General features: G+C 37.5%; 1 protein-coding gene across 1 annotated transcript in view; it reads left to right on the forward strand.

Annotated features, from left to right (window-relative positions):
- The window catches only part of LOC139129218 (uncharacterized), a 47,459-nt gene extending 26,597 nt beyond the window's left edge, over positions 1–20,862 (forward strand). Inside the window, exons 2-8 of the mRNA XM_070694860.1 lie at positions 1,263–1,501; positions 2,255–2,563; positions 3,646–3,921; positions 4,554–4,839; positions 12,557–12,859; positions 13,506–13,637; positions 17,432–20,862. Of these exons, the coding sequence (XP_070550961.1) occupies positions 1,263–1,501; positions 2,255–2,563; positions 3,646–3,921; positions 4,554–4,774 (1,045 nt within the window). The 3' untranslated portion in view covers positions 4,775–4,839; positions 12,557–12,859; positions 13,506–13,637; positions 17,432–20,862. The remainder of the gene's footprint in view (positions 1–1,262; positions 1,502–2,254; positions 2,564–3,645; positions 3,922–4,553; positions 4,840–12,556; positions 12,860–13,505; positions 13,638–17,431) is intronic.
- Positions 20,863–27,086: the final 6,224 nt, after the last annotated feature.

Consider the following 27,086-nt stretch of genomic DNA (forward strand, 5'->3'; position numbering starts at 1 on the left):
AAATTTTAATTTTTTCACATCATTTTTATTGGCTTACACTCATTTTTTGGAAATATGGAAATATGGCCTTATAAATATTGATTTACATGCATGAGCTTCTTTTTATATAAATATATCCAGGAAAAAAATTTCAGTGAGTATTGCAACATGACAGAGCATCATAAAAATGCACAATTATGTGGCATCAATGCTAAAATTTAAGTTTGACCTCTACCTCGTACACTACGCCACGCTTGAGGAAACAGTCAACAAACATGACGTAGATCAGACAAAGCCAACGTATATTGAAAGCATATAAACGCGTACATTCTTTGCGCGTTTGCGCGCCTCCCGCACTCTGCCGGTTGGCGTAGAATGCGCCCTCCGCGGTCAGTTTGAATATAAAGCGTTTATCACTAAAATGACCCATATTGCAAATGTAATATGTTGTTATTAACAAACAAATACAAGACCAAAGTAAATTATTTCCAAAATTCTACACTTCAAACATATCGATTAACCTCAATAGTAAGCATGTTTAATCTACTCAGAACTAAGCAACACTCAGAGTTCAATGAATGAGTTGTGTTTGGTTTTGTTTGTGTGTCGGATAATTTGTATCATTTATCTTCCATTTCTTATATATGTTCTTTTGGTTACATATATTATTGTTCCGATACTCATTCTGAAATGAGAACTATTCACCATTATTTGGATGGCTTATGGCAAATATCAAAATGCCAACTTGCATTATAAGCAATTTTAATCTTTGGTCTGTAAGAATGTAATGTCTTTTACATTTTTGTAAAGGACAGAGTTTATGTCGACTCTGGATCTTAATTATGCAATAATTGACAATGATTGAGCAACATTTTTCAGGGGAAAATGGGAGATTGCATGCTTTTTCTTAAAAATAACACGATTGGACTAACTTGGGATAATAGGATCGAGAAGTAATGCCGATTTAATCATCAAATGTTATCTCATCTGCTTTTATTTTTATAATACACACTTGCTTTTATGAGTAATTTGAAACATTAAAACATTCAGCTACGCTGCACCTAACACTTTGAGAAATATGAAAACTATGAAAATCAAATTATCCTAAATTAGTTCCAATCGTGTTAAAATAAAAACAACTTCCAACTATATATCCTTGTTCATCATGCTAATTCTGAGACCATAAACTGTATCCTTTTTTACAGATGCAAATACGACAAGCTTTAGGGAAACCCCATCCGATACAGAAACAGTTAAGGCAGAGAAGTACAACTGAATTGCAGTTTTGATAATCTGGGAAGTCGCACACCTCAATGGCAGTTCCAAAGCAGTGCTGGTGATCCCCTTGTCGAAATCAACCAAGGCATTCAAGTATTTGATAACAAATATCAACTTACAGGGGATCTATCGAAAGGAGAATATCATTTGTTAATTCCAAACGTCACACCAGCTTTGTCAGGTACTTACGATTGCTCACTACTCGGTTCGACGGATTACAAAAGTGCTGAGCTTCTTGTACTCGGTAAGTAATTCATAATCAAGGTACATAATACACAACTATCGAGGACACTTCCGTTGTTTGGTAGAAAACACGAAATGAAGGCTTCCGTCAGTAGTTGCTGGAGGAAAACCAACATCGACTTTTTTGCTTTAATCCCGACATCTTGCTCTGTTTTCTCCATGCGCGCTATTGTTCTATGCGCTCTTCATTTATAAAGGGACGGACGAGATATATGAAAAAGAAACAAGATGGTGGTGACGCTCATTATCCAAGATATCTTCAACTAAACATCGAAGAAAAAAAATCAGTCTCAAATGTTCTAGCTTTTCGAGTTTCTTTAGATAAAAGAGGAACAAAAACTAATGTTGTCGGCAAGCTGAATATCAGTGTTTAGTTTTCTAATCTGCCATGCCTTCCAACTATTTAATCGATTTTGTTTCGAAATTTCGAGCATGCGAAATAAGTCACCATTTTTTGAAATGCTATAAACCAAATTTATTTAGATTTTATTTAGATTTGCATATGTAAGCTTCCCTTTGCACTCTTCTGTGTTGCTTTTGTATTTCGTTGCGCTTCTTACAAAGAATGATCTACATATTTACATATTTCATAAAATATATAGTAATGTGATATATATATATATATATATATATATATATATATATATATATATATATATATATATATATATATATATATATATACATATATATATATTGCATTTCGTCAAAAGAGCAAATACATAATGTCTTTCATTAAATTCACCACTGCTAGGGTCGATTACTTTTTCCGAAGAGCCCATCGATACCATAGGAATCCTTGGCGACGAGGTGCAACTTAACTGTTCCTTCAATGACTTTGACCGGGGCTCTGAAACTTTACTCTGGTACAAGGAAAAACCGGAGGTATATGCAATATCTTTAAACAATAAAGTTTTTAAGGAAGGCCATTACCTTGTGGATGAATTCGGAACGGGTGCGTACAGCTTAAGGATCGTGAATACAAATGTGACACACGAGGGTGAATACAGGTGCGAAGCTGAAGTTGCAAACTTGACTTCGTCCGCCGAGCTTATTCTAATGGGTAAGTTAACTGCAGCAAAATGCATCATGTTCTGATAAAATGCTGCCTTTCGAAATTTATATACAAATTTATAAGTCGGTTAGGATTTTGAGTCACTTCAGGGTTGTACAGGGTGCCTTCCATTTGTCTATATACAGAACGTCTCATTTTACTTAAAAAACAAGGCCCTTATTCATAGGGTGTAACTTTTCTGGACAGAATAGCGTAATGTTGTGTAGCAGTTGTTACCAAGAACGTAAGTAACGACCTCAAGACAGCTTGTGAGCAGTTCATGTAAATCTTCTCACACTGTTAGTAATGACTGGCGTCTACTAGTAACTGTTACATTAAACTTGACTCAGTCTGTTTATGGCAGCTTTTTGCTGATTTCATCATGATATACCAGTCTCTCTTTGTATTCGTTTCTGTGTGAGGCAAAACCACAGTGACTGTATTCTTGTTTATATTGCCCGAGAAAACAAATAATCTCGCGGCAAACGATTTGCGTGACGCTTGCACAGGATTTTGATCTGCATTTCGACGAATGAGGCAGAACTCAAATTTCCTGGCTAATCGTAGATCAATAGAGGTTACAATATAAGGTTATAACAACATAATGATATTTGAGACAATCGATAATAAAACGATATGAATCATTGATAAAGGTAAAACAAATACAGGTGCACTTTGTACATTGTGATTTTTTCTTATTTATCTAAGATGCATGTTGTCTTTGGCCCCTCTCTTATATAAATAGCATTTTGTCATCTAGAACACAGTTTCAATCTTCATACCATATGTGAGAGAGACAGAAAGAAATCTAGAGACAGAAAGACAAGGACTGTCAAACACTACAGGCAGACAGACAGACAGACAGACAGACAGACAGACAGACAGACACGTGTTATTTGGGTTTACTATATCCGCTGACCATATAATAGATGTCGCATTACGAGTTTTATAGTTTTAACCTTGTTATTAAAACGTACATCGAGAAAGATACAGAGACAGACCGACAGAGACAAAGACAGACAGACAGACAGACGACATATTCGCTGACCATTTAACAAGTGTGGAGTTGCATTCGCTCTCTATTTGTACAGATAAACATCCAACATGTGATGTGTATCAGGGAGTCACAGTCAAGGCCGGCGACAACACAACTTTCAACTGTTCCGTCCACAAGGCAGTGCCACCGGGGGAGTTGATGTGGCGGATGGACGGTGACATCGTCTCTACAGGGGGAAATTCTTCAACGTATTCTTGGGTGACGTCATTTGATCGGACGCAGAACAATGCCACCATGGTATGTGGGCTGGAATATATCACGCTTTCCGAACCCTTGGCCTGTGAAAACACCATTGTTATGGATGTACAGTGTGAGTATTTCATTATAGATACCATATCAAGCATCTGGTAAAGTCACTGTAGATTATCATGACAGCCCGATGATAACTAGATCATGCAAGGTTTTCATTTTGATATGATACAGAATAAATATGTACACTTCACGTGATTAAATTGTGTTTATAAATTGATATTTTCATATTTAATTTTTAGCGAAATATCGAATTCCCCTTTCCGATTATGAGACTATCATTTGATCTCCCTTCAGTCATCAACCAAAATATATACATCATGTGCGTTTCAAAATTATCATATTTGTAATCGCAGTTCAGGAAGCATAAAACTGATGGAGATTTTGTTTCATACAACCAGCTTGACAACCACAGCGAAACTACCTGTCAATTATCGCAGTAATATAAAACGAACTCAAAAATGAAAGTCTAAATATAAGATCTTCTTTACTTCCTGTAGAATAGGAAGCCCTTCGCGTCTTCCTTATATGATAAAGCCTTCTTAAACATCAAGTGTGCTTTGAGAAAGAAGAAATAATCTTTTAGGAGTCCAGATAAAATTTTCCGATGAGCCTTTGTAGAGTAATATCTTGTGATCTAACTTTACCTCAAATCGATTAAGTACATGGTTTTTCATTAAAAATTATATGCAGATACCCTGAAATGGGCGTTGTTGTCACCGGAGACGGCAGTCCGAGTGGTCAAGTTATCGAAGGCGACTCTTTCCTCGCTGATTGTGTTGTTATTGACTCTAATCCAGAAGCCGAGAACATCACGTGGTTTGATGTCTATGGAGACGTGGTCGGTAAAGGCGAACGGTTGGCGTTCAACACCGTCGACAGAAACCAGACAAATGACAACTATACGTGCATGAGCAGTGTGTCTTTCTATGACGGAAGCCAGGGAATGGTTCGATCATGTTTACAATATTTGTGCAGTGTAAGTGAACCTAATGTATGTTTGTCAATACAACCTGTACATTCGTAGACTGCATTGCTATATTGACAAGATGATTCTAATAACCACTTGTGTTGAAATACAATGATATTTAGGGGCCGCTGCACCCAACAATAGTATTTTACAAAAAAAAAATAACTTTTTTTGCAAATATTCATTCAATTTAATTAATTTGTTAACCAAGGATTAAAGTGGTGGTTTGGTTCGCCTTTTAGCTTGTCAAGCAGTTGTAAGTTGCGTGCTATAGAAGTGTTAATGGTATGCAAATGTATGCAAATCACCCGAGTTCCTGACTTCTTTTTCCTCCTAATTTCAAAATTTCAAAAGAATTGAACTCCCCTCTGGCTTGGACAAATTTTCTGAAAGTTTAACTGTACGTTCTATAAATACTACATAACAAAACGAATATTTTGTTTTGCAATAAAATTTTAACTTTGATTCTGCTAATCATGATTTTAATTACTTTTGAGTGACACTCTCTCAACTCTTGCCATTTTAGAATGAGGATAGATAATGCAAAGTAAAATAGTCGTTTTTGCTACATATACTCTTCTTTAAAGTGAAATAGTACATATCAAAAAACAGCGTCAACATGACAGCTTTTCCCCACACAGATTTAGACGTGGTGGCTATGGCCTATTTGGCAAAATCGGCCATACCCACAACGTCTATTAAAATTCATGAGTTTACTTTTCTTGTTTACGCACACACTTTATCGATAACACGATTGGAACTAATTTGGGATAATGGATGAGCGCATTTTTCAAATTTCTCAAAAGTGTTAGATGTCCTATAGTTGATTGTTGCAATATTACAAATTACTCAAAAAAGAAGTTTATGACTTAAAAAGAACAGCAGATAAGACTACATTTGCAGCAGAAACCGACATTACTTAACCATCCAATTATCCCAAATTAGTTCCAATCGTGTTCGATGGAAATCTAGGGAATGGCTATTACATCAGGTTAACAACTCCCGCATGTGGGCAAGGAATTCAGATTACTGTTTGCATGGAGCTAGCACCGTGCTTTTTGTAAGACAGTTGCAATTCCGAATAAAGCACGACAAATTTGTTGGTTTCACTAATTTCCCTCCAATTACAACACTAACGTTCATCAAACGGAAACTATGCAGACCTAGCAAAGCCGTGTGTAATGACATTCGAAACACAGTAAGCATGCAATGACCAAGATATTCCACAATGCTTGCCATATAGCATGGAGGTACTAGCTCCGCTCCTGGCTCCATGACTAACCATGGAGGTAGAAGAGAACTTTTTACCTCCTTGGACTGACGTACGCGTGACTTAAAAATAAAGTCACGGAGGTTACTATAAAAGTAATTTTCTGCCACGGTATCAACCGATGCGCGATGGTCAGCTATTAGCCCTACGGCCGTTATGAGTCAAGAATGCTCGGCTATGACTACGCCGTAGCCGTATTTAAAGCCCTGCCACGCAGAGCTGAGTAGCACTTGTGTAGATGCCATAGAAGTAGCCGAGGCCCTTCTTTTATTGTACATCAGGAGTCTTTGTCCTTGCAAACTTTGCAGCCACCTAAGTCTGTGTATGGTGATTTGTGTTCGTCCACAGTGTTTCCCTCTTTTGTGGTGCAGGGTAACAGTGAACGGAACATGTACACAAAGGTCCACACAGATCGTGCCTATGGTGCATCAGAAAAACAGGATTTTTCTCTTTAGAGAGCGATTGAATGCGTTCAATGTGCAGCTAGTTAAAGCTTGTTGCAACTTTTAAGAGAACACAAACTGACCCTGAATTATTTCCTCTAAAATTAACATCCATGAAGGCACAGACCTTGTCCGTGATGTAGGGGGTATCATAATTTTTTACTCCTTGGATCCACTATGTGGATTGCTGGGACACCATGGAATTTAGTTTCTTTTTTTCGGTCCAACCACGTGTGTTGCAAATTTGATTGTATTTTTATCTTTACTGAACTGATATGACCTTCAGCAATTTAAACAATTGATGTCGATTTGTTGTAGTTCTAGCACCCACCAGAAATATCCCCGACGGATTCTGTATATTCTCGTCGCGAAACATCATAGACCGAGGGGTAATTACAAATGCTCAGAATAGCCATTTTATCCAATAACATAATCGCTTCGTGAAGGTGTCAAAATATCTGACTGATCTAACATTTGTAGATAAACATAGAGAACAACAGTGTTATGCATGTGTTATAATCCCAAGCTGGCCAGTTTCTGTGGGAAAACTTCGAATGAAGTTTTTGACTTAAATTAATTTTTATTTATTATTACCAAAATTTAGGTTTTTTCCACGAATATACACCCACTTCAGTCTTTGAGTAAACTATTAACTACCATACTAAATTTTAGAGTATCTGCCACTAATAAAATATATAGTATGAGGCTTTGATGAGAAATGTTGCTTTAAAAAAACTTTGTTTGCAACATGCAGCTATATCTTAATTGCATGATTTTATATCATGGCATTGCATATTTCTGATATAAGACATTATTATGATATGTGATATATTCAAGACATATAATATAATATAATATAATATAATATAATATAATATAATATAATATATATAATATAATATAATATAATATAATATAATATAATATAATATAATAATATAATATAATATAATATAATATAAATATAATATAATATAATAATATATATATAATATAATATAATGCTATATTTTACATGCACAGTTACTTATTTGTTTGCCCTTGTGTTTTGAACAGATGTGGGTTCTGTTCACATGTTTTTAACCTTCTATAACTAATTATTAAAAGTCTTCATTTCTTGTCTACCAGCAGCTTCGTCTGTGTAAGTAAATAGACTCTTCAGACCCCTTTTCTTGACGTCTATATGTCGGTGTTGCAACTACATATCATTCATTCTAATGTCGTTACGCATTATTCCTTTTTGGATCAATGAAACCTGATAGGTATACAGTCACCTGTAGTCTAAATATGCCATATATGGTAAAGGGGCGTCCCTTGGTATTCAAAATGCATATGTGAGGGCGCTGTTTTTAAAACGCGGTCACCAGCTTAAAATCTGTGATTGGTTAGATTTTCTCTTTCCATGGTAACTGTGGCAAAATTTGAACAGGTGACACTATACCTTGAAATGCGGCCTTTATTTTTATGACCTTCTGTGATATCCCCTTCACGCCATTATGGACCACTGGAAATGCACCCTTACTATAACAAACAAAACTCATGATTTCAACGCGAGAGGAAGATGGCAGTTGTACCGGGAGACAGTATATGTGCGGTACACAATGAGAGTTATTAAAATTCAAACTTTACTTTTAATTCCAATGCTTGTCATGGCACGGACAAATCGATAAATCAAAGGAATTAAAGAGATTGCATTACGCCGGTAAATTGAAATCATAGGCAAGTAGAAGAATTGATATCGGTGCATCCATAGAGAAAACTATAGTCATCATAGCACACGTTAGTGCCCTTAAAATAAGTCTCAAAGACAATACTGTGATGACTATCTGAGCAAATATGGTACCCAAAATGACTGAAAACATCCAGAGATTGCTTGTTCCTAAAGAATCTGTCAACATCACGAGACAATATCGAATATATTGTACTTACTAGCTCACATCCACACGATATTACCCCCCCCCCCTCCTCGAGTTGCCGATTTGAAATTACTACTTGATATGATCCTACCTCAGGTTTATCCTGGCTTATAGTACTGAGATCTAGATTAGGCTGGATAACCACTGGCAGATTGAGTGGGGAACTCGGAACAACGCACAAAACCAACAAGTGAGCTGATGCTTACCTTTGGTACTCGGGTGAGATCAGAATCGCCTATGTTCACTAATCCAGATCCTTCCTTACCAATCAAGCAAAACCTTTATAACTTTTGGAAGTTTGAAACAATTTGTATAAAGGATTACTACACATAGAATCTGATGATAAACTTCAATCTAACTGCGAAATTCCAAGATGGATAGTATCATGTAAAACTTCCATGGAAGGAAGAGGAACCAGACATTTCGGAAATAAGTGAAGTTGCTTATAGTCCACTAAAGTTACTCTTCAAAAACCTTACAAAGAATCAGGAATTCCTTGAAAGGTACAACTCTATCATTATGGACAATACAGACAAACGTATTATTAAGGCTGTAATGATTGAAAGTGAATAGGGTCCTATCAAGCACTACAATCGTCATAATGCTGTCATCAATCCAACTTAAGCAACAATGAATGTCTAAATCATTATAATGACTCTGTAAAAGTTGGAAAGAAACTTAAAAGCAAGAATCCTAATAATTACCTACAATGTGGACCTGTTATGCTGCAAAACTTAATATGTGGCCTGGTGATGCGATTCGAATTTCCCAAATTGCGATCATACTGGCTGGGTTCGTTATACATCTAAAGAAACTTACTTTACACAAGTAAGACGTGAAGAAATGTCTCCATAGAGCAATCGGGAAGGTCTGCTTCGGATATGATCAACTGCAGACTGTACGAACAGAGCTAGAAGTAGTTGTGAACTCAAAACCACCTGCATATAACAGTGATGATAACGACTCGTCTATATTAGTTTGATAACATCTCATCTCATCATACTCAGTCCTGCTACATGAATTCCGGTAGCTGCAATTGACCAAGGATACCTAAACAGAATGAGCACATCTGAAAAGCTTTTTCATACGTGCACTTTGAAGAAGAACAGGTAGCTATCGCAAGCTGGTAGATAAATATAATATTTCTCTTCGACAAATGATCGTTGTGGCATCAATGACATTGGCCTTAGTTGATGACCGCTACCTATTTGACTTACAGATTGATATATGGCGGGTGCCACATGTGGGGCAGGATGTGCTTACTATTTTCGAAACACCTTACATCACTTCTTAGTCTTTGGCCAGAGATTCATATATCTTTCTTTCATGAATTTGACTTTGTTTGTGTACCGGTTATTTCCTCTGTTCTGTGCTGTTTTGTGTCTATGTCTATTGTATACGAATTCTGACTTAGTGTTATCAAATTACGGATTGGTATGATTGCGATTATTAATCTGAATAGGTTTTTACAGGTCTTGAGTAATGACTTAAAGGTCTGGTGAAATGGTCCCGTTCGTGTGACTGAATATCTTCCAGGGGGTCAATACTATTACACTCGCAACAGAATTGCAACCTAAAAGTACGCGCAAGTGTTAATTTTTTTGATATTTCTATGCGCGGCTTTCATGGGGTCATTTTGCGACACTCAGGTCACGCCCATAGCGGGGATAATGGTTGGCCGTCTGTGACGTCACTGGTGTGTTCATTTACATCGAATAGCGGTCCAACGCCGCCTTATCTCTGCCCGGTATCCGCTAACAAAAACACTGTTCGCGCTGCCCATTTGCCACGTTCGCCATCGAAATCCGAAGTGGCCAAAAAAAATCGATCCTAATTCGCCACAGCGGCGAAACTGAATTTTGTTTAAAAAATATGGTAAAATAAAGAAAAAACGTGGTTTTTTAGTCTTTTGTTTAATCTGCGCTTCTCTCTCGGCGATTCGCAAAAACTGTGTCTACTTCCGTATTATTGCGTTCTTTCCGTCGTACGTATTTGCAATCAAGCCAAGTCTCGCGAGAGATTTGACGTCATTTAGTCTAGTGTACAGCATGCATAAATGGCTCTCGCGAGAATTGAAACTAAGACACACGCAATCGAGCCCTCGACATAAATTTGACGTCATTTTGTCTAGTGTACAGCGGGCATAGGAACGCTCGCTCGCGAGAATTGAAACTTTTGCTATACATAGCAGACATACGCATTTTAATCGAGGCAACAAGGTTCGGTGTTGCAGTTGATTTACATTGCGGTCTAGATGTTCTGTGTTGTGGATTTTCATCACGGTCTTCAACATTCCATGTTGCGGTCGATTTGCATCGCGATCCTCGTGGTCCGGTATTCCCCGTGTTCTTCAATTTAATTGCCGTCCCAACGACGCGTTCCATGTTGCTGTCGATTTGTATCAAGGAGGACTCTACCTCCATGATTGGTATCGCGATCTCTACGTTCCGTGTGTTGTTCGTTTTAATGGTAGTCTCAACATTCAGTGTTGCTGTTCATGCAGCTAATTTGCATCGTGGTCTCAACCTTCCGTGTTGTGGTTGTACTTGTAGTGCATTTTAATCACGGTCCCATTTACGTTCTAAGTTACTGTTAGCATTGCGGTCTCGACGTTCCGTGTTGTAGACAAGTGCATTTTAATGGCAGTCACAACGTTCAGTGTTGGTGTTCATGCTGTTGATTTGCATTGCGGTCCCAACCTTCTGTGTAGCGAGTAGCGAGGCAGGCTCAGCCGAGGGACCGTGGCCGATCGTACGAACCAGCAGAGACAAGCACATCCTATGGTTCAAACACTCAACACTTGACGGGAACTTAAAATAATTTACAGTTGAGCCGTTCATGTTCTTGCCGCTGTCACAGCCACCAAAAGAACAACGTTCTCCTATAGTGAATGAGGACACTATCCTGATCATGTAAGCGGAAACCCTAGAAGTTACCCCCCGTAGGGAGCTTACGGAGGTGTGAAATACTTTAGTTCCCGTTATGAGATACGGCGTCGGGCAAACTTCGGAAAGCCGAAAAAAGTCGACTGGAGAGGCTCGGGGGACACGCCCACATTGCATTTTTCTTTTGCCATATTTCATAATCACGCGCGCTAAACGAAAAAAGAAATGAATGTAACTGTTTTATAGACCATCAACTGTATTTCTGTGATTTTGCAACATGGGCATTTCACCAGACCTTTAAACGTTAAAAAATAGATTACAAACTCGTCATAAGGTCCAACAAATCAAGTCAACGCAAACGAAATCCTGGCGATGAGTGCTGAATAAGGAGAACGCGCTTCATCGTGCATTGAATCCAGTTGGGAAATGGAGAATATGATCATGAGCAGTAATGGAGATATAAGAGATGTGAAAGTCTCGTTTCCTTCAAAGAAAACAATAACCCGGTCTTCAAAAGTTGCTGAACGTTATCAAAATGTCAATAAATGTCCGGGGACGATGATAAGATAGAACATGTGAAACAAGTAAAGGGAACTGAACGGCATCAACTGAAGGATGACGGGTAATCTTCGAGAAGAAAACCATCTCGACAAACTGCAATAATCGCGAAGAAACAAATAGAACAACTGACCCGAATTGACCTTTCTTCATACAAGAACACTTTTGGCGCAGGGGAGTGTCATGGAACTTCTACGAATATATCATTATGTAATGATCTCTGTTAGACAATAGACACTAATTATTGAACAATAATTCATTTGGATGAATTACACTAATAATATACATTATTTATACATGCATGTAGATTATTAACCTATCAAGAATTCATTATTTTCTCGATTTCTAATTTCTTGACTACTGTGGATAAAATCCTCGTGTATTGAAAGTTTGTGCTCTATTTGATAGATAAAGGAATACCATTTAACACAGGCACTTTAAAACTAAGAATTCCAAATATGTCGTGTTAAATCCCTAACAAAGATTTCCTTACTTGGTATATAATAGTCTAATACATGTTTTCAGTAGAGTTTTCCGTTTCGTTGTTGACTACACTTCATGAGTCTACTTTAACTTTGCACTCAGCGACTGACTGCTGCAAATTAAATGTATTCCGCCACACCATTTAAGTTAATTTTTCTCTTATAATAATAGATGCGCCAACGATCGCAGAGGACAATACCATAAAATTCGAGGCGAAACTCAAAGAAACGGTCACTTTGAATTGTATGGCAGCCGGTATTCCAACGCCGACTGTGACATGGTATGACCCAGAGGACGACGAAATTCCCGGAAACGAGGACAATAGACATATTACGATAGTTGAAGATAGGAACATGGTCACCAGCAGCCTGGCCGTAACCATAGTGAATAACTCGTTTTACGGCAACTATTCATGTGTCGCTTCAAACATCATCGGAGAAAGTCACAGAAGCAAGCGACTTATTGAGGTGTCCGGTAAGTTACGTGGTAATGTTTGTTATCATTTACTAACTCTGTAAGCAGTTTCACTAGAATATGAGCTCTTTCTAATGCCGCGTTTCAATTAATTGTGTATCCTGTCTTCTCCTCTCAGTTTGGCAGCTTGATTGTTTATACTTCTAATGGCCTCTTAGAATGACACGCAGACTAACCAAATCCCTTGACCTGTTAGTCGCAATAAAACATTCAAATCTGTTAGTCGACGATATGCAACGTTTAACTGTACAGTTAGAAATTCATCAGGTACATTGTCTGAAAAAGGTTTATAGTCCTTTGCCTTTAACTGTATAGTACCTGTAGTTATTTTGTATGGCATAATGGACTGGTGGCCGTTAGCTGAAATAAAGGTAAGACATACAAATCAAATCAAAATGTTCGAAGAAAGAAAACAATCGCAAACGAAGAAATGACAACAATTTATAAAAACTGGTAACGGGGTCACGTATTGTGTAAATGTACACTTCACATGATATTGAATTATCTGAAAGAAAATACAAAAACAAATAAACAAATAAATAAATATATTGATAAGTAAATGAAGAACACATATTATCCTTGGCAATTTTAAATGTGTATATTTAGAAAAAAATCTTCTCTTTTTCATGTTCTTTAGCCGATCCAGGTCCCATTATTCCAAGACTGGTCATATGGATTATAATTGCAACTATTATTGCAATTATAATTATTGTTGCAGTTATTCTCATATTGGTCTGTATTGTGAGCCCTAAGAATGATGGGAAATACGAATTCTAAGGTAAATATTAGTGTCAGTAGGAATGAAAACACAGAAACATAAATACACATGCAAACTAGTTCTGAACAAATTCTGTATAAATTAACGGCTTTTGTCCACCTTTTTCACGATTTGTTTTCGGATAATAATCTGAGTTTCGTGCAAAGATAAGGCTAATCCGTCAACGAGGCGCCAAGTTACACTCTCTTGCGATACATTGCCAAAAACGCAAGAGAGTAAATTGCAGAAATGTGTATGAGACCCACTGAGTCGCAAAATTCAGGTAAATATCAGGGTTGCTCACACTTTTCGGCGGAAACTCCGAGACAAAAATAAAGTTCAAGACTTTTACACAATTGTGTGAGTTTGTTGTATGAATGAATTAATACATGACGTGAAAATTGGAAGAAAATGAACACTAAAAACGGCCAGTCCGCGGCGTAAGCGTTAGGCTTTATTTACACAATTATCACTCCGAGTTCAATCTTGGGATAATCTTCTTGCTAAAGAAGCGTATTAACTGTACACTGTAGTGTACCAGTAAGTTAAAATGTGATTATAAAGCAATGAAAATGGCTGTGTATAAAAAATATTACTGATGATATTTTGCATGCGAAGTCCGATGGCATTGTGTTTTTTACTGTCTTTTGATTGCGCAATCGTCACCGAGTTTTCAGCTCTTGTCCGGGAAGAGACAAGGGACAATAAATCAATAATGTCGTACATAGCGAGAAAGCCGTGTTGAAACGCCGAGTTGAAACGCTCAGTTTACATATAGCTGCGTAAGCTTGCTTTACGTTCCGTACTGTCAAGTTGAAAATTCTCCCTGAGCATGATATGCCAAGCGAGGGGAACAAGTAAATTGTTGGTGCCGCTAGCTTACTGCGTCTTTCTGGGTATCAGAACCCGACGCGGAAGTGTCATTCTAAGTATCTTCGAGTTTGTGTCAACTGTGTTGTAGTACGACCCAACAGTCCCCGAGCTCGTTAGAGCAGCCTTTATACTTACAGTGCAGCGCTAACATTAAAACTCTGTTTCCGACCTAAGAGCTATAGTGCAGGGCTAACCGTAATAAACACTGTTTACTCCAGGTTAGAGCCCATCTTTAGGCTAAACTAAATATAACACCAGACAATAGCTGGTATCTAAAACGATTTTCTATTTCAACATAAAGAGTGGCAGTAGGTGAAAACTGAAATAAATCGATTCTGCCACAAACTTCGACCAATTGTAAAGATGACTAAGTTTTGCTTCAAGAGTACATAAAACCGTGAATCTGTGACCACGCTGATAACAGAATGAGTCGTTCTATAAAACCGGGACGTTCGAGTTTTGCACAAGTAATGAAATACGTGAACTTTAGTCATAAAGTTAAATATCTCGTTCTCTGACATGCTGAAATGAGAGTGCGACTGTCCGTTTTAATACTACACGAAGAGGGACCTAGGATACTATAATGACGATAAAGTCAGACCAGCGGCGCGCTGTTTGTCAGCGTGATTGGTTTCATCCACACTAAAATAAGCAATATGGGTTCAAAGGTGGTGTTTGATTTTTTCAAGTTCATGGGAATCATTATACTCTGTTTTACTTTTAGATTAGTTTCTTTAAATTTATTGCATAAGTGTATAATTACCTGTACGTCTAATAACAAATGTATCGCAATAATACTGACATGAATTTGTGCTGTGAATTATCAAGGAGACGTAATGTATTGTTGATTGGTTTCGTCATAGACCCTCGAGAAAAACAACTCGAGGGTCTATGACTTGTGCTGTGAATTAGTACTTTTCAATCGAGATTGACTACACACTGGAGCAGTTCGCCAATAATAATAGGTCGTGACAAAGTATGTCTGCTCACAGTCCCTCCAACCAGTCTGCTCTTTGATTGGCTCTGTGCAGATTGAAAAATGAACAAATGCAAGGTCAACATTTTATTTAAATAGTAAATCACGACATTATTTAATATGACGTAGGAAAATTGCATTTGCGTTACGCGGAGAGAATTAACAATACCGGACAGAGGTGAGATAGCCGCAAATTTTCTCGCGCAATAAGTTCGCAGTATTCGCATATTGCTAATTTCTGCTAAGAGGATGTTGCACATCCAAATGTCGAAAAACAGACCTTGCAACCGTTTAAAAAAGACAGAAAACTTGTGGTGACGTATACTTACAGGAACGTGGGCATTGGCAGAGATATTAGTTTTATTTTATTAGCAATTAGTTTCGAGCAGAGTTTAGTGTATTAGCAATTAGTTTCGAGCAAGATCAATTTTAAATGTCGCACTTCATTAGGTGCAGACAAACCTGTAAATGGTCACCAGAAAAGACGTAGTTTCTGATTTTTCGGCAGTAATTTGATTGGACCGGGTTGACTTTTAAATGTCGGACTATACTTTGCAGGAGTCACGCATTAGATAGTATCGGAAATGAATGCTCGTCTTGCTTTTTTGCCGCGAATAATTTTGAATGCTTCACTTTATTTGGATTTACAAGCATGAAAAACTAAAGGCACAGTCGTGTTATTTGTATTTTCAGCTGTTTTGTAAAGACAGCGTAGACTACAATGAGCAGCCTCTCTATGTTGCCCAAGATATATAACCAGCTATTATTCGAAGCTCTCGTTCGGCGTTACAGTGTGCGCTTCTGACCACTACCAGTTCACACCTTTTGTTAACGCATCGGAAACCGGGGTTTTCAGCTGGCGTGTAACTCTGACAATTTCAACTCTTCTCTTATTTCGCTGTCAATGTCTGCCTTCGGTAGCCGAGACATACTTCCTGCTGCACAATAAGTTAGGCTACCCACAATTCTCCATGATTTGTACACACGGAGATCACTCACTGAGCTGAAGCAAATTTCTTCTGTACACAGAACAACTCGGTCCATATTTCAAAATTCTGGCAACATAGTTCTGATAATCATAATTTTCTGATTTCTCACTGTGAATAATAAGAAGAATAACCCCTTTTCCGCGGAGGAGATAGCAATTTTGTAATTTTGTCGACATAGATTTTTGACAGTCATACACAATATTTTCAAGGAAACTAAGGGAATAAGTTGCATCTGTGTTGGCAAAAGAAAGGATATTGATTTTTTTTAATGTTCGTAACAAAGGAAATTTGCATGTCTGACAGGTGGTATGATGAGACTATCTATCTTAGTTGCTGACAAATGTGCAATTTTTAGCACCTCCAAACATCGACTTCTCATTCAATTTACTCTTGAATTTTAAATATAATCAATAATTTTGGAACATAGTTTTAACAAATAATCCTGAACTTAAATTGTAAGTTAAAAATTGTTAAGAAACTGATAAAATTGAAAAAGTCCTTAGCAAAAAATGTCTGAGTGAGCAAATCAAGGGATATTGTGGGTAGCCTCTCTTACTATCTACTGGCAACTCGACAGAAGACTCTCGCATGATCACTCTTCCCGTAACGTGATCTACTTACGCTTTTGAGATACTCTGACTTATCTGGAAAAAAGGACGGCAGGCGAACGGGCCTTCAATATATTTTGTTACAATTTAATACATTTCAGAGTATGATATGGTTTGAAACTTTTCATCAACTCAAAGACCATATTACACGGATTAAAAAATTTGCCATGAAACATACAATGGCCAAAATCACACAAGGAAGGTGGGTCTTCCCCTTGATCAACATTTAAGTTTCGATACACATAATACCCCTAACAACCATTATGTACAGTATATTCATAATTTGCCTATACATTATCAGAGTCTATATAATATCAGTTTTTGGAGACCAATATTATTTACAAATAAGATAATTATTATTTGTTGCAGAAAAAGAAGAAACGTAGGACCCCGTTGCCTTAAACGAAATAGATTAGTAAATTTAATGAAAGAATTTTGCATGGTAGGTAGCCTTCTCCAGACTGAGAGTCTAGCACAATACCAGTACTGCATGTCTTGAACAACAATTTAAATCTCTCACTTGCTTTTATGATATATAAAGTAATGCTACGTTATCTCTCTTCAGTAAGGGGTCGTGGGTAATTTAAGCAAGTGCATGGTAAACGCAACCAAGTGCGTTTGGCCTCAACCCCCTCATCTCTTCTAAACGAAAGTTTGGAAGTGCGAGAATCAAACCCATTCTTACTCTGCATCATACCTGGAATTGGTAATTACGTCACTATGAATATACGGTGATTTCGATCTGGTTCGAACCCATATCAACATCCAGTCATCTAGCGGAGAAAGAATACTCTCCCACCACCCCTGTCATACCCTGTCAGTCTTTGTTCTGCGCCAACTCGACAATGACGCAATGAAATGAATTGCAGCAGTGTATCCAAAATGATTGTTACGTTATTTTACACCGTGCACAGAATGAACCAAATGTATGCCAAAAGATTGATGTAGCGCACCATGCTGCACTGTACTAGTACATGCATATTTTGCGATTCAGTAAAACGTGGAGCAAGATGCTGATATTCAAATATGTTATGCTATTTCGGGGCACGATAATCGAAATACAGCCACGCCCTTTACCCGACGTGGAAGTTTCGTTGCCTCGCGCTTGTTTTAATTATCCATGGCCCCAAAAGATGTTCAGTTTCGTATTCGGCAACACTTGAGAATATATTCTGAAATAAGCTACAGATATCAAATGTTAATAATTTTCTAGATAGTTCCATTTATAAATAATGTAATAAAACAAAAACGAAAACACTAGAGTTTATTATTATTTTTACATTTGTCATTTCCATTGGAATTTAAGGCTTGATGACGTACCTGGGTCAGTAGAAATGAAAACAAAATTATCAATTCAAAACCATACATTCAAACTAGCAAACAAGCTAGTGCAAGGAGAAGCCAAGCTTTAACCTAATTGTAGTTTTGTAGCAAATAGACAGTAAATTTGACTACAAGAGATTATGTACACTTTACATATATTGTTTAGCATTTGTATCACGACAGCGATAACAGTGCATCTATCTGCTTTTCGACTCAATATTCCGCATTTATCTTTCAACTTGCATAGTTCCCTTACGAACCGTTGTAATCGTGTATAGCTTTTTTATTATTTTATGATTATTATTGTCTTTTTACGTATAGGAATTTGCATGGCGGTAGTTAAATAAAAAATCAAGTCCTTTTCGTATTTTAAAATAAGACAGTTTTCCTATCACTATCTGCTGACATGGCAAACACATCATACATTGTCTACTTTATCTAGTAACTTCAGAATGTTATTGGCATAATTAAAGACAAGTTTCATTGCTTGCCATACACGGTGTATACTATGACAGAACCCCATGGCCGGTGAGTGCAAGCGCGCCTTACTCGCGGTATTTGCACGAGTGCTGCGGTGTATTCTGTGGCAGTCCTTTCACGAGCGAAGCTCGTGAAAGGACAGCCGAATAACAGCAGCACTCGTGCAAATACCGCTTGTACGGCGCGCTGGTACTCACAGGCCATGGGGATCTGTTATTTTTACATATGTTCTATCTTTTATTTGCATCATTTATCGAGAGAATCGACGATTAGTCGTGCGTACTACTTGTCTGTCAAAGCTTCAGGGTTATATAAGATTGACATCCCTGTAATGAGGCAACGAATCAGCTTTCACTTTTCATTGGTCAGCGCCGCCACACCTGTATTTTGATTGGCTAAACTATTGTTTACTTGTTTATCAATGATGACGTAAGAGGAACGGCCGAGGCCTCGAAATCTGCTTGCGATGGCTCACACATACGTAGCCACAGATAGCCAAACGAAGAGAACTTTTGGAACGCTTTTGAATTTTTCGCACTTTGAGCTTGAAATTCTTCTAAATGATCGATGCAAATAACAGTTCGAAGATTTTACAGGAAATTTAAGAGTAAGATACGGCAAACGTAACTTGTCGAACGATCAAAAACCAGTGTTTACCGTGGCACACAAGCGCCTACTGTTATCAATAGCGTGTAGGGCACAAGCACAGAGTACACAGTATGCAAAAGTGACTTTCTATTGTAAACAGGGAATGTCCGGTGAGAAAACTGCTGGCAAAAACGTATCTGAAAATGTTAACTGTTTAATTGGCTCCGTTGCGTCCGCAGTTAAGTGTGTTTCGATGTATGATGACCGCCTTGGTACGGCGGCCGTATCCATGGAACTAGAAACGGACATCGCCAGTTGTCAAAGTTTTTGCTTCGCTGACAAACAAACTGCTCGTCCGGATAATAAAAATCATCCTTACACTATAATAGGCACATAAATTTTCTTTGTCGTAGTTTTTAATCGGTAATGTCATGCATTTTACTATAACTAGCATCGAACCAAAGTGAAATGAAATCTTGTAGACGACATTTTTGTGTTTACAAACAAAAATAGTTCCGGGTCAAAATTGTAAATACTCATTAACATAAAGGAATGGCATAATGTTTTGGTATTGCACTGCAGTGCAAATACCGTTAGTATGCGCGAGCTTCGATGCGAATAAACTCTGGTACATATGTAATAATACTTCGTTTTACTATTCAACTTAGAAACATTCATGCTCAGCTCACATAATGGTGATATCTTTAAGAAACATGGCGACGATGTAAAACAGGGGGCTCATTCAAAGGACTTCATACAATGCTTTTATCCTTACAAATTTATAGTTTTATATTTTGATAAAATCGTCGTAAATGTGACATCGTAAATTTGACCTAACTTGCATCTCTTTCTGTATTTGTGCAAGGACTATAGTGTTTCAATGTTTTATCCTACTTGTTAATAGTATAATAATTTAAGTTTCAATTTGCATAATTCCCTTAGCAATATTATGTATAGCATTTTCATTGTTATTTCTTATCATGTTTCTATTTTTTAATTTATTCTTTTATGATTGATATTTGTTTCTTCTTCTTTGGTTTTTTAAAGTTGGATGGTGCGAGTTTAGTAACGTTTTCTACATCTTGTCTTTTTTCAAACCAGACATTTCATTTATCTACTGAAATGGTGAACACATCATACACGATGATTTTAGTCATTTTAGATTGTTGTTGGTAATATTAGAGAATATTTTTAATGCTTGTCATACACGGTGTTTACTATTTCGTTTTATTTGTTTCAACTTGGAAATATTCGTGTTCAGGTCAGATCACGGTAATATATCACAAATAAACATGGGCACGATTAGAAACAGGGGCCGCATTCGCTCGACATTATGAAATGTCTTATTTTTTACAATTTTATATCGTTATATGTCTTATTTTAATAAAAAGTGGAAAATTTGACATCGTAAACGTGTACCTCTTTGGCTATTTATATCATGACTTGCGATAACAATCTTTACATATCTAGGCCCACTTGTCAACCAAATTACTTTCAATTTGCGTAGTTCCTTCTGCAATAATTATGTATAGCACTTTCATTTTCATACCATTTCTGTTGTCTTTACTGATTTAAGGGTAATTTACTTAAAATTTCATTTACAAGTTTATTAATTTATTTACGACTTCGTTGTCTGACTGTCATGCAATTCACATTATACAATCAACCAATCAGTCAGCAAAGTTTATATGGAGCTAAAAATCAAAAAACAGTGTTTTGCTCTATTACGCTTCTTGGCGAAACTACACTGCATACTCTACAGATTATGTACGTTTTCCGTTTTCTTTTGAAAGTTTTCAAGTTTCGGGATTATCTGATGTCGAGTGGCAGTGCATTCGATAGTTCAGGTTCAGAGTATGACAATGCTAGACCACCATAGGCGATGGTTTTGTAAGTTGTAGGTGTTACAAGTTTCTTCGATGTTGAATGTAGTGTACCAGTTAGAATATTAATTATGTTGGTGGGGTCTGGTTGTGAATAGCCTTGAAACTTAACAGCAAAATTTGGAGTCAATCCTGAGACGAACTGCGAACCAATGGAGGTGAGTGACAAGTGGGTTGATCGGCGCAAATTCCCTGGTGTGTGCGATTATTGTTGCTGCAGCATTTTGAGCTCGTTGTAACAGGTTTAATGTGTTATCTTGGAGTCCGATATAGAAGTGAATTACAATAGTAAAGTTTGACTGCCAAAGTTGCATGATATGGCTTTGCATGCTTCATTGGTGAGATACTGCTGCATAGATCGAATACGGTGGTGATCGTGGCTATAGATGTACAAATACACTTAATTCACTGACTGAACATCTGATTAGTGTCAAAGATCATGGCGATATTGCAACCAGATGAGACGAGCACGATGGAAGTTGAACCGATGTTGACACAGTTGATCGAACTCGTGCGAATCAGAAGGACTTCACTTTTTATTGTCTTTTAGCTGTAGTTTATTGTGAGTCAGCCATTCCTTGGTGTTTCGACCGAGCACAAGGCTACAGGGGAGTCACGATGGTACATTAAATTTCCTAATAAAAGAGGGCCTACGATAGACCCTGTGGCACTGCGAAACTTAGGTCGATTCAGTATGATTTTGGAAGAGGATTGATTATGATATTCCTGACATCCTCTGCTCGGACAGTATTGAATTGCGATATACTGAATGCACACAGTATTTCGAAGTTGCTGTGTTCACTGCTTGACGTGTTCGAGTTGAAGTTGTAAGGTATGTCAGAGATTTTCTTGATGAAGTACTGACTGATCGTTGTGTAATATCGAGAATAGAAGAATGGGTTGGTAAAAAGTTGGCCTTCATTTTCGTTTGCTTGACGTATTTCAGTGGTGTACCTGTGTAATCGTCTGATGGTTCCAATGCATTTCTTCAGGGGCGCATGTTTATCAATATTAACCACAGACCCTCGAGGATACGCGATTAACCCGATTTATCACCTTGCTTATTGCAGTGGAACGAGATAATGATGAATCAATGCATGAGGACCGAGTTGATCCTCTAACCGTGTGACGATAATTCGAAAGCAGTAGAAGGAAATCGAAGAATTATCTTGGCCTTTCTTCTTAGGACAAAGTACACGCTTTTGAACTTGTTTATAAAATACGTACGTTTCAGCGATGGTGATGAAAAGCATGATCAAGGCAATGAAATCGACAAGTTTGTCTTTAAATAGTGACTTTACTATACTCTTCCGAGTTTGAACCAAACTTTAGAGAGCCATGTTAGTTAGTATTGACATGCCGAAACTGTTTATTACTGTACATCCACAGTCGCTTGTTGTTTGATACACGGAGAAGGCCCATTTCCCTGTAAGCATTACTAATGTCGGATCAATCGAACCAGATATAAACAACTATTATAAGAACTGAGAATTTGAACATGATTGGAACTAAATTGGGATAATGGGATTGGCATAATTTCTCAAGAATTTTAGAACTTTGTCTAATATTACACCATATTTGCTTACAATCTTTAACATTGTATTCGAAATGTACGATTCTGTTTAAATGTTGTAAGTATCAGAGCATGATAGTATCTAATGCAATATTGTTCAAGACATATGAACAATGTTTATATTTATATAAAATGTGTGAGCTTGTCTGTAGTTTCTTCATTACTGAAATACTAGTTCTAATCTTAGTTTGCCTCTTTCCCTCGACGAAAATAAGTTTTTCGATTGATTTACAGTTAGGTCAGTCAGGGTCACTTAAAATGTGCCCTGACTCAATTTAGTATTTATGAAGCCCTAATTCACGAAAAAGTCGGGGACATTTCAAATTGCTCTGACTAAAAAGTCTTCAATTATAGAAATTTTATTTGTTTTGTCTCGTTTTTCTAACATTTACACAAAAATAAAAGTTTTTCATAAAAATGAATCCGATGAAAGAGGTATACAATAATAATTATGTTTTCGTTGTTTTGTTCGATGAGAACCATATTTAAATTTTACACTACTCTATAATTTAGTAAAATTTCAGCTGTAAAAACTTCGATTTCGTTACACTTTCCCAATAATTACTGTCATCCAATTATCCAAATTTAGTTCCAATCGTGTTTTTGTACATTTGCCATCTTCTTCCTTTCCAAGACAATAGCAAGACTTACCATTACATATCAATCGACAGGACTAGACTTAGTTCAAGTCTGTGATTTGTGAATGTTTGAGTTGAGTTAACGTGATGATTTTTGTTATGTTTTTCCGTGAAAGGCGTGAGTGGGGTGAACGCTATGAGTGAGGTGAACGCTTTGTAGGGGGGTTTCTCCCGGAATTAGAAACTTGCCTGTCTTGCACGATGTGCATTGCTATTAATTATTGATGAGATGACGTTTGTTTTTTCTGTTTATTATTCACAAGATGACATCATCGTATTTTGCATGTTGGGAGGAGTTACCTCTCGATCCCCAAACAGATGTGCATACAGCTCACATGGCGTTGTCGATGAAACGTTGAGTGCGATCATTCCCATCAAAGTCAAAACGGCCTCTGTTCATCACCGAAAAGTAATCAAACCAGCCTTTCACTAGGCAAGTCATATCAACTTTTTGGTCGCCGATGTAGCCTACACAGCTTTCAGTCTGTCTATTCAGTCCTCTTTCGTTCAACTTATAGGCTTGTTCCTTGATTATGTGGAGGAAATTTCATAAGTACAGTTTAGCCTGTTCCATGTGCATATGTGTCCGAAGCGATGAAAATCAGAACAATATGGGACGACTTCTTACGTCAGTGATTTACCTCCGCCAGTTAGTGTGCAGACGAACACACAATTACTCTGACTACAACTTCCGATAACTTTTGTCTTGTAATCTCGAATAATTTGCGATGGTCAATCGATCAAATTTAAAACGCGGTGGATATGCGAATTTTATGACATATTGTTAAGCGTGTTACCGTGACCATCCATGCCGTGACGTACTCGAAGTCGAAGTGGACGTCAGAATAACCGGGGGAGGGTTGTCAATCATTTTGTATTGGCTTTACATCACTCTGCACACAGTCCGTCTAGCCGCCGGTACTGTGCAAGGAGTCCAAGTCGGTGAATCCGGCAGAAATTAACTCACTACTGCACAGACTCAAAGGTAACGCGTTCAATTAATCGCAAGGAAAACCTGGCATGAACCCTGGGCTGCTAAATTCCCAATAGGTTTGTATGAAATGGAGACACACAAGATAAACTAATACGAAAGATTTTTAGAAATTCATCGACTTGAACCATCAAATCCATACATCAAAAGCTTTGCAAAATTGACAACATGTCCTGTACGTTATTGCCTTTTTACCAAGTGCAAGTTCTAGGAGGAACATCACTAACACCACAGTTGTCGCACAGATCTGGCATGGAGACCGATTAATGGCTGCAACTACGGAGATCTTGGATCGCTACAATTGTGAAACAACCCAAATTCCGTTTTAAAGAATACGTTACGCTTGCTCCGTTCCGACTATTTTGTCAGCTAACCCCAATTCCTGGCCCCAACTGTGCTTCAACCGGCACAAAAACTAAGTAGTCGGAAATAGTGAAGGTGGTTGAAAGAAAGTGGAAGCTATATTTTAACGTTATTAGTTAGTCTGTATCGCAAACACAGTGCGATTTGACGTCATCACTTCTTGGCTATACATCTACTACATAGTCGCCTGTAATCGAACATACTATCGTGCAATACAACGTAAGTAATGCAAATTGTTCGGCAGTTTTACTGTGGTCACGGTGGACCGTGGTGCGATCAAGTTGCCTTTTCATTGGGCAGTCACTCTAACGTGATACTAGTCTGGTTCCCTGACCCATTTTCCCGGTAGATGGCGTAGGGAAAATGGGGATTCTATTTTTCCCCCGCCCTCTACCGGAGAGAAAATGGGTCAGGAAACCAGACTAACGTGATACCGCCTCGGGTACCAGTTGGTCTTCAGTGGAACGGCAACGTTAACTTTACCTGTGTTTGGAACATTGTGATTACAGTTCGCTGTCTGCAAGTGAAGCCAGCGTTTGAAGTTTACTGCTATGAGCACTGTAGGTATGTATAGTTTACTGACCACATAATTACCCTAGGCTTATAATACCTATTATCCCCTAGCACGCTTGCTCAAACTCTACTTTATTCGAGCATGCTAGAGCATATCAAATTCAACTGTTTGTAGTACAATTTGTTCATCGAGACTGCACGCCAATACCAAGAGTCGAGAGACAAACTATTTCAAACAGTATAAAACTGCTTATTTCGAAAGTGCATGTTCAAAATAACACACTGACAGGAAGCCTCCGTGGCTTCCGTGGCTTTGGTTAAAAGTAAGCAATTTGAACACTTAGGACTGTACAGATGTACACAAGTTGACCATGTAGTGGGTCGTATTGAGCTGCGCCCATTGTAGAAGCGAGACCGTCGTAAATATGGAGTCATTTGGCTGTTTACCAATATAATGCAACTTGATTGGAAAGGGATATCGAGAGGGACAGCTAGCTTCTACTTGGTGGGACAACTAGAAAAAAGACCCGATTTCCTGCGTAGGTCGCTCAGAAAATCATCATTATTGTTCCTTCTCCTTTTATTTGCTGTATCTGCAGAAAAGATTCCAGAATGTGGATGTTTGTAAATGTCATATTCATGGTACAGTTAACCATATCAGGTGAGAACATTATGATTCTCTATTCTGTTACCTTGTTATTACTGTGACACAAGAGTTATGTTCTTTCCCATTTGTAACTAACTTTTACTTCCAAATATTATTTTCTGACACTATTGCACATGAAGCAAGTTTCAATTTTCCTTGAACTGTCAACATTAGGCGATATCGATCAAAGTCTCCACTACAAATTACGGGAGATCATCCTAAATTGTGGTAGTGAACTCAACTTCACTAACTATCAGTGGTTCAGGATCGTCCTACTTAAATTTGTAAATCTCAAATGTCCCATGGACCTGGTAATGTATCATTACCTTGAATGAAAGTGATTATTGGACCAGTTTAATGTCTTATTTCATAAAAACTATTGGAAAGACGTACATTCATCTTTGGGAGTCAAAACTTTTGCAGAACAATATTGTTGTTGAAATCAAATTTATACGGAACTATCTTGCACAGTTTCACGTTCTATTAATGCAAATCTTCTACGGTAATACGGAAAATAGATCGCCATTACTTAGCTTTGCATATTGCTTATATGTGCTTACTTTGCCCTCTCCAAATGTGTGCTTTTGTTTTCCATATACGCTCATAACTGATCTATAAATATTTCATAGTCATCTAAGGCTTGGTACACTTGTCGTGAAGTTGCAACAATACAAACTCCCGACGAGTGTAGCCAAACTTTGCTGACTATAAGAAACAGACTATATATATATATATATATATATATATATATATATATATTATATATATATATATATATATATATATATATATATATATATATATATATATATGTTATCAAACATATATAAATGTACAGGTTAGTAAGGTGAAATGGTCTGTACTTTGTCTGATAGACTACCATGTATTATGATTTGCACTATATCAGCCACATCTTGCCGCCTCATCTTAGCTAAAAATATTGTGACCCTCCCGCAAATGCATGACCCTTAGAAATTGTCCGCTTGATAAATTGCAACCTTCTCTCCCAAAACGCCACCCCCTGTA

The sequence above is a fragment of the Ptychodera flava genome, chromosome 3 (genome assembly GCF_041260155.1).
Source record: "Ptychodera flava strain L36383 chromosome 3, AS_Pfla_20210202, whole genome shotgun sequence".
In the NCBI taxonomy this organism is placed as follows: Eukaryota; Metazoa; Hemichordata; class Enteropneusta; family Ptychoderidae; genus Ptychodera; species Ptychodera flava.